At 46.0% G+C, this 9,068-nt stretch overlaps 1 protein-coding gene across 2 annotated transcripts; it reads right to left on the minus strand.

Annotated features, from left to right (window-relative positions):
* Window positions 1–1,792: 1,792 nt before the first annotated feature.
* On the minus strand, window positions 1,793–6,887 carry Borcs7 (BLOC-1 related complex subunit 7). 2 transcript variants are annotated; one of them, XR_009057599.1, is made up of 6 exons: window positions 6,698–6,887; window positions 5,759–5,821; window positions 5,635–5,678; window positions 4,747–4,767; window positions 3,352–3,537; window positions 1,793–3,266 (listed from the first exon to the last, which is right to left on the minus strand). XR_009057599.1 is itself a non-coding variant. In XM_057779225.1 (5 exons), exons 1-5 carry the CDS (start codon window positions 6,833–6,835, stop codon window positions 3,486–3,488), a joined length of 318 nt encoding a protein of 105 aa, XP_057635208.1. In that variant the 5' UTR covers window positions 6,836–6,887; the 3' UTR covers window positions 1,793–3,485. The 2 variants fall into 2 exon arrangements, 1 of the variants encoding a protein (XP_057635208.1); XM_057779225.1 differs by having other exon boundaries at window positions 1,793–3,537.
* Window positions 6,888–9,068: the final 2,181 nt, after the last annotated feature.

Here is a 9,068-nt window from a genome sequence, read left to right on the forward strand (position 1 = left end):
CAGGCAATCCTTGTTGGAATATTTTTAGATTGGGACATTTCTAACTATTGAGTGTGTAAAGAAATGACCACTTTTATAGGCATAGTGTACTTTTTAGCACTTATGTAGCAAAGCTCTCCTGAACATCACTTCTCAGCAGAACAAAACATCTGCCCATAAAATGAGCCCTTTGAACCGAGGAGTTACTTTCTCCTTGTTACGGTGACGGCTTTGTCTCAGCAGAGGGCGGGGAGAGGGTGTGCTCATCCTCACTTGTGCTATCTGGTCTGTGGTTTAGTCACGAGAACCACTTAATAACCACACCCACATAAACGCAATAAGCAAACCGCTTTCAACGTCAGTTAAGGCCACTCTTCCCTCATGGTGTCTGGTGCACTGGGCTAATTTGGGGTTGGATGGTGAGCAGCAATGTTCTCATCAGGCAGGGCCTCCGCTCCACAGCTGGTTGTGTTCAAGCTTTGGGGATGTTTCCTAGAGTTGAAGGTTGATCCCTGGGTCTCATGTGTGCAAGGGTACCAGCACTGAGCCACACGCACAGCCCGTGTGTTGTGTATCATCTCTTCTGAAGGGCAAGCATTCGATTTGAGCTCTTCAAGCAAGTTGTATCAAACATTAGCAAAATTAATTTTTTAAGGAGGTGGAAAATTGAGAAAGGATCTTTAGCTGGTGTCAAACTCAAGGTAGCTGAGGCCAGCCCTGAACTATAGGTCCTCCTGCCCCCACCTCCCAGGTGCTAGGATTACAGATGTGCATAAGAACTGCCATCTTGATTTTTTTTAATTAAAAAAAATGATCATATATAGAAAATTTCCTGTTTTCTTCCCTTATCTCCAAGGAAGATCTTCAGAATATTGCCACACACTTGTTTGGAAAACTATTGGGCTAGCAATTGTAGGAAAGCCCAGGAAGGCAGATTTTGGTTAAGTACCCAGAGTCATGTTTCAAGATATAAAGCTTTTGTCTGGCAAGATAGCTCAGCAGGTAAGCGCCCTTGCAACCAAGGCTGCTGACCTAAGTTTGACCACCAGACTCCTTATGATGGAAGAAGAGAACTGATTTACATAAGTTGAGACACCATGTAGTCGCCAGAGGGGAAAGACACAAGCTGTGAGCTGGAACCTTGCCAGGAGATCATGAGCCTCGTGGTAAAATATAAAATAATGGAAATGTGTTAATTCTAGATGTAAGAGCTAGCTAGCAATATGCTTAAGCTATTGGCCAAAAAGTATTGTAAATAATAAAGGTTTCGTATGATTATTTCAGGTAAGGGTGGCCGGGAAATGAACCAGTGGCCTCCTACCACAAAAAGTTACCCTCTAACCTCCACATGTATGCCCTATCCACACACACACAACAAAAAAATAGAAGAGACAAATTGAGATGATGTTTCACTACATAGCCCTGGCTACCCTGAATTCTTTTGTAATTAGGAAACAGAGTAGAGCTTTCAAAAGTAGCCAGCATTCCAGGGCTGGAGAGATGCTCAGCACCTAAGGGCACTGGCTGCTCTTCCAGAGGATCTGAGTTCGATTCCCAGAACCCACATGATGGCTCACAGCTGTCTGTAACTCCAGCTCCAGGAGATACAATACTTGTGGTCTCCTCAGGCACTGCACACATATGGTATATAGACATACATTCAGGCAAGACAACTATACACAGAAATATAAATTTAAACATTAATATCCATAAATCTTGCCTTTCATTTATAGATGAAAATCACATTTTCTTTAACAAATGAATTATTTTAATGATTTTAATATTTATTTTTATTATGTATATCAATCTGTGTATATGCATGTTCAAGCACATATATGTGAATGCAGATGTTTGTGGAGCCCAGAAGAGGACATTAGAGCCCTTGGGGCTATAGTTATAGACAGTTGTGACCTGTCTGAAATAGGTGCTGGGAACTGAACCTGGGCCCTCTGCAAAAGTAGCGAGTGTTCCTAACTTCTGAGCCATCTCACCAGCTTCTAATGGTCATGTTTTATATGCTGGGAATATAGGAAAAGGGTCTGTTCTTTGAGAGTTTGTGGAAGTCATAGAAATGGTACCACAAGCAAATGCCATTTTAACTGCTGCTTCTTTAGCACTGTGGATTATTTCTCATAACTGATCTGGATACATTCTTTCAAATACTAGTTATGTATTTCATATCTTTATAAGGAGTCAGACATTTTTACATTGACTAAAATTTTAGTATTAAGCTGAGAGAGAACTCTTTTCAAATCTAATTCATTTTATACATGTCATAGTCGGTGACATATTTATTAATTTGTACTTCAGTGGTTGAGGTGACACTTTAACAAACTAATCTGTAACAATTACTTACTGGCTTTATATATTTTTAGACTTTTTGTTTTGTTTGAGACTGGGTTTCTCCATGTAGTTCATTTTGTAACTTTACCTAATTATCAGAAGATCTACTTGCGTAGGTTACTCCAAATGTGAAGGGAATGGGGTGGCTATAAAATTAAAAAATGAACCAAGGTCACGTAATCAAGAGTCACAGAAAGAAAGAAGCCAGGAACAAAGGCCAAGGCAAAGGGCTGCAGCTGGCCAGAGAGGCTGTCATTGGCCTGATTGTCATCCAAGAGTCTGCCATTATCCATGTCTGTGTCCCTTAAAGAAAATTTCTTGAATGAACGATTAAACATCTTAAAGTATGAATCATTCTCACATGTTCGCAAAAGAAGCCCCTCCCTCGTCTCTTCTCCTTAGAGACAGAAAGACTGTATTGCCCTGGATGGCCTGGACTTCCTGGACTCAAGTGCTCCCATCTCCTCACCCCCAACCCCGCCTCCGCCTCCCAAGTATCTGAGACTGACTGACTATTATTCAGTGGCCAGATGTGGTATTTGTAATCCCAGCATTTGAAAAGCAACAGCAGGATTGTGTTCAAAGCCGGCAGCAGGATTGTGAGTTCAAAGCCAGCAGCAGGATTGTGTGTTCAAAGCCAGCAGGCTACACAGGGACACTCTGCCTCCAAAAACAAAGCAAAGAAAAATTATGGCACAGTGATGTGCTTAAGGACCAAGGATCACATTAGACAATACAGCATACAGTGCTTAGCAAGCTAAGGTGTCTTTTATTTTCAGTGCTAATGACTGAACTTATTAATTCTATTTTAATATGAAATTAAACACAACTTAAGATAAGAGTATGGGTTAATCCAATTTAAGAAGTGATTCCAAGTGATGCCTTTAATCCCAGCACTTGGGAGGCAGAGGCCGACGAATCTCTGAGTTCCAGACCAGCATGGCCTACAAAGTGAGTTCCAGAAAAGGCAGGTTACACAGAGAAACCCTGTCTCAAAAAACCAAAAAAAGTGATTCCAAGTTCAGTCACCTGGCTCCTCTTCACAAGTCGCTTCTAGATGAATTTTTGGAGATGAAAATGGAAACCAAGCACACAGCGTGATGACTATGTAAGGGAGGTCCTCCTCAGCATCAGGCAAAGAAGCCAATTCCTGTTCTAGCGTGCTACTTCAGTAAATGACTCAACTGGTCCTGCAGGTCAGGTGACTGTTCAACACTAGAAGTCAAACAGAGAAAAGGTCATCTGAAGTGAGCAAGAAGGGCTTTCTTTGTATGATCTATCCTTTAATGCATCAGTCTTGTTACATCTAAGTCAAATTTTATATCAGTCCACTTGACCTCAGAAGCATTTAAACTGAGTTTGGCATGTCACTGGGACACAACTGTTTGTCCCTGTTACCTGAGAGGCTAAGGCAGGGGAGGGTCACTTGAATCCAAGAGTGTGAAGCCACCATGGAAACACAGTAAGATTCCATCTCAAGGTTGGGGAGAAAAGTAAACCATGAGAAGTTTGCAGATGGGCATGGTGGCACACACCTGGAACCCACCACTCAGGAAGCAGAGACAGGATTGTGAGGGCAGCTTAGCCTGGACTACTAGTGACAGGCCTTAAGTTAAAAAGATAAAAGCTTTACAAAAATTTAATAAGTTAATAAATATGAGACTATTTAATGACTTTATGTTTGTTCTATTTATGAATATTATCACCAATATAAATGGATGTCTATTCCTAAGTGTGACCTCTGTACCCTGTAACTTCTAGAACTTAATAAGCAGTGAATCCAGTTCCTGCACACCTTTAAAGTACACTGTCTTCTTTAAATACTAAACAGGCAATCCAGAGCATGGTCACTTAAAGCACATATCAACCAGTTTGACACTGATCCCTGAGAAAGGCAGTGTCACTCCCAGCATGCTTCAGTCGGCCCCATCCACCACCTCTGAGGTGTCACTCCCAGCATGCTTCAGTCAGCTCCACCCACCACCTCTGAGGTGTCACTCCCAGCATGCTTCAGTCAGCTCCACCTACCACCTCTGAGGTGTCACTCCCAGCATGCTTCAGTCGGCCCCACCCACCACCTCTGAGGTGTCACTCCCAGCATGCTTCAGTCGGCCCCATCCACCACCTCTGAGGTGTCACTCCCAGCATCCTTCAGTCGGCCCCATCCACCACCTCTGAGGTGTCACTCCCAGCATGCTTCAGTCGGCCCCACTCACCACCTCTGAGGTGTCACTCCCAGCATGCTTCAGTCGGCCCCACCCACCACCTCTGAGGTGTCACTCCCAGCATGCTTCAGTCGGCCCCACCCACCACCTCTGAGGTGTCACACCCAGCATGCTTCAGTCAGCCCGACCCACCACCTCTGAGGTGTCACTCCCAGCATGTTTCAGTCAGCACTACCCCACCACCTCTGGGGTCACTTACTTCTTCTGAATAGCTTCTTGTCTAAGTCAGGAAGGGAAAAAAGGAAAGAAATAGGGAGAGCCAGTGAACCAATAGAAGTTGTCATCAACAGATCACAAAGGCAGAATGAGTACTTAAACTTAGTATAGTTATGTGGAGATGAATAACCACATATTTTAATATGTGCACACCTAAAAGACAGCTTTAATGTTAGCTACTGGGACTTGAATTCTCAGCCATTCAATTCCAAAGGGTATGCAAGCATCTTATCAACCACATAAAATATAAGTCAAGAAAAAAAAAGGCAAATTCAATTATACTTTTCTTCATCATTACAATGAAGACACTGTCTGTGTATTTCAAAATCAGAATGATTTTGCTGGTGCTGTGTTATCTGCAGGAGTGCCAGTTACCATCACACTCCATTCTCCAAGGGAGGAAGGACACTGGGCACAGCGTGGACAGATACTGATCGAGTGTCTCCCAGGGGCCACAAACTGGTAACATGGTCCTGGCAAGCTCTGCCTCTGTGGGTTCTTCCCTTGTAGTGCTCCCAGTTAACACAGAGGACCAAAGCAAGTGGCCCTGGCTCTCACTCTCCCACACCCCAACTGTTCCTGAAGCCTCAGTGTCTTTCCCCTTGATCAGCTCTACCCACTTCCACCGCACTCTGGCCTCCACACCCACTCCGGCCTCCATCCCACTTCCACCTCCACCCCACTCCGACCTCAACCCCACTCCCACCTCCACGCCCACTCCCGCCTCCACGCCCACTCCCACCTCCACGCCCACTCCCGCCTCCATCCCACTCCCACCTCCATGGGAAAAAGTACTGAATGAAGCACAAAAGCAATGTACACAGGCTGAGGATAAGGAGCAGTCCGTGACTGCTGGTTGGGGCATACTCACTGGTACTGAAGATGAGTTGTTATTATTGCCATTTTCCTTAAACTCTGCATAATAGAGAGATAAACAGAATAGTCCACTTCCCTATGGTTATACAAACCACACTATAAAAGAAATGGTTTCTTACATCTTCTGAGTGCAAGATGGCATCTTCCTGTAGAACCATATTTCGAGCTGCCTGACCCAGCAGCTGGAAAACAAAAATAAAACGGTAATGATCAAAACTCCCACCTGAGACTGGCCTGGCCGTGCAGCCTTGTAATCTCAGCTGATAGGAAAGCTAAGGCAGGAAGATCCCAAGTTCCAGGCCTGCCTGGACTACAGAGTACGGTTGGCTAATTTAGTGAGACCCTGTCTCAAAATTAGAAAATGTAAAAATGGATGGTGATTTATCTTGGCAGATCTGGTTCAATCCCCAGCACCGAGAAGAAAATCCATCTCCTCAGCACATCAGGCTCCTCCAGAATCAGCTGAGCAGCCGTGGACAGGGCTCAGTAAAGTGCTTGCCTTGTAAGAACAAGGACCCGAGTTTGATCCCTAGAACTCAAGGGCTGGGGAGTCAAGTGTGGTGGCGCACGCAGCCGACGGAAGGAGTGTACACGTCATCAAATCATTCCCTTCACTGATGGACGAGTGTGAAGCGGGGGGGGGGGGGGGGGGGGGAGAACACGGCAATGGGAAAAGCTATTCTGAGAACAACGCAGAACATGGCCAGAAGAACAGACCACAGACAGACAAAGGAGCGAATGGAATCTTGGAAGCTTGAGAGCAACACCCAGCTGAGTTTCGAAAGGGAACTGGCATCCACTAGAGATACCCGTGAGAACAACCAGGCACCGGGTAGGAGCGGCTGTGCCTCTCCCCTTTCTGGAGCACAGGTTCCCCTCACACGGCCTCTTCCAGCTAGAAGCGCTCACCTAAACTAAAGAAACGCACCCAGCCGCCTGCCACAGGCGCCGGGCCAAAGCCCACTCTCCCAGGATGCAATGCGCCGCCCCTCCCGGAGCCGACGAGGGAGCTCTGGGCCGGGGAAGCCACGCCCCGCTCCCCTCGGAGCCGCGCTCACCTCCGAGCTCCGCGAGCCTTTCAGCACCTGCTTGGTGAGCGCGATCACGTCGGTCCCGCAGGTGTTCACCTTCTCGGTGAGAAGCCCCTTCACTGACTGACCAAATCGTGCTTGCGAATCCGGCGTCCCAGTCGCCATCGTCTCAACCCGCGAACGCCGCAACCGGCCGACGGCGAGTCTCTGGGGCCAAAAGAGACACAAAGCGTCCAATCCTGCAAAGAGGAAGGACCGCATGCGCTTAGCTCAACCTGCTTTCCAAAGTGATTTAAAGTGTTCAGTTGATGAAAATGGAAGGACAGGGTCTAAGCAAGCCAGCCTGCAGCGGATATAACATAATTTAGGTGAATCTGTAGTTTAAAGTCGGAAGAGCAACCCAGTTCTACCGTTTAAGCAGTGATGTGGCTACAAATTACTCAACCCATGGGTCTTCCGTTCCTCATCTGTGCTTTAGCTAGAACTGCATAAACTAGGAGTGGTAGCACAATCCTATAATCCCAGCATTCTCGAGGTAGAGGTAAGAGGGTTAGAAGTTCAAAGTCATCCTTTGCTATTTGGCAAGTTGAGGCCAGGTTGGGATACATGAGACCCCATCTATAAAATAGAGATTTCTTTCAACTCTAACAGACATCTCATTAAAATTGTCAAAGGACACAGACACCTTTAATTCCAGCACTCAGGAGGCAGAGGCAGGCAGATCTCTGTGAGTTTGAGGCCAGCCTGGTCTACAGAGTGAGTTCTAGGAAGGCTCCAAAGCTACAGAGAAACCCTGTCTTGAAAAACCAAAATAAATAGATAAATAAATAATAAATAAATAAAACCTGAAAGACTCTAAATGCATTTGTAAGCTCCCTCAACCCTAAGGCATTTTTCTAAAACCTTACACTCACTCTCTCTTGGAAAAGGGACAGTCGCCCATACACACACACACATGCTGGACTGCTCATCCCCCTGTGTCCTTGTGAATAATCTTCAAACATAACTCCATTGTGGGAATTGAGGCAAAGACATCCCACAGATGTTGACTCAGCTCCTGATGTATTGATTTAGTCACTGGACCAAGGTCAGGAAAGCCATGGATGCTCCTCTTACCTCATCCAATCATGCAGCTATTCTCCTGCCCTGGAATAGACCAATCACTGCTAATAACCCTTTGAATAAGCCAATCCAATAAGTTGGAAAACAACCTACAGGTTCCCCCCTTGTGTCTGTGGCTTTTTGCTTTAAAAGATGGACTGTAACAGCTATCGTTGTCCTTCATATGCCAAACCTGAAGGGCCCTGTCATGACAGAATAAAATCCTCTTGCTTTTGTATCAATTGTGGCTGTGTGAGTTGTGTCTGGAGCAACTCCCCCTGATGTTTGGACTTCTAGTCCAACATTTTGGTGCGTTGGCGGGAAATGATTTGCTTCTGGACCCATTCTAGGCTCTTATTGTCTTTGTCTGTCTGTCTGCTTTGTTTCTATGATTATTGTAGTTTGCGTTCGTTGGTATTCTGAGAAATTGTACCTCCGTAGGGCTGGTATCTGGAGGACACTCCAGTAATCTGAAATCTGGAGGACGCTCCAGTGTCTGGAAGGGGCTAGGAGTGACCAGGTCACTCCTCTAGTTTCCAGGAGGCACCGCTATTTGTCGCTCACCTCCATCTGTAGTGCTGCACAGCTTCTGATTTTGAGTTTGGTTTTGGCTTTTCGTGTCTTTGGTTTTATGTTGTGTCTTTGTTTTTTGTATATCTGTTTGTACTCGAGTCTAAATCTGGTACCATGGGGCAGTAAGTAATCACTTCTCTGACCCTAACTCTAACTTTAGAGAAAAGCTGCAGACTGAGCTGTGGAAATCCGAAAGAAACGCTGGCAAGCGGTCTGCTTCCTGGAATGGCTCACTTTTGAAGTGGGCTGGCCACAGGGCAGGACGTTCAATCTAAATACTATTTTGCAGGTTAAAGAAAAAAGTCTTCCAGCCTGACCCTTTTGGCCACCCAGACCAGGTTCTCTATATTGTCACCTGGGTGAGCTTGTCCAGAGAACCCTCCTACTCTGGGTCAAACCATTTTGTTACAGAGCACAGTGCAGGCACCAAGGCCAGCTTCCCTCTGACTTTGGTAACTGCAGTCTGCCCCTCCCCTGTCTCTTTTCCCAGTGCAGGAGGCACACATGCCAGCGGGGTCCAAGCTGGTGCTAATTCCTCCCCACAGGACCCAGTAAGCCTGGGAAGCAGCAGTAGGCTGTTTCTCTGGGGTCAGATACCCTATTAGAAAGCACAAGTCCCATAAAGAGCCTGGACCTCTTCATTTTGGCAGCCAGGGCTGGGTAGGACAGCAGATGGAGAGATTGCAAGTAAGTATCCCTGTGGCTTTTGGTAAACCGCGAATGT

This window comes from Chionomys nivalis, chromosome 8 (genome assembly GCF_950005125.1).
Source record: "Chionomys nivalis chromosome 8, mChiNiv1.1, whole genome shotgun sequence".
NCBI classification, from domain to species: Eukaryota; Metazoa; Chordata; class Mammalia; order Rodentia; family Cricetidae; genus Chionomys; species Chionomys nivalis.

Coding starts and splice junctions, on each gene's coding strand:
- Borcs7 (XM_057779225.1), bottom strand. CDS start 6,835: ATGGCGACTGGGACGCCGGATTCGCAAGCACGATTTGGTCAGTCAGTG. Junction 5,822..6,697: donor AAGGCTCGCGGAGCTCGGAG/GTGAGCGCGGCT, acceptor TTTGTTTTCCAG/CTGCTGGGTCAGGCAGCTCG. Junction 4,768..5,634: donor ACAACTCATCTTCAGTACCA/GTGAGTATGCCC, acceptor TTCCTGACTTAG/ACAAGAAGCTATTCAGAAGA.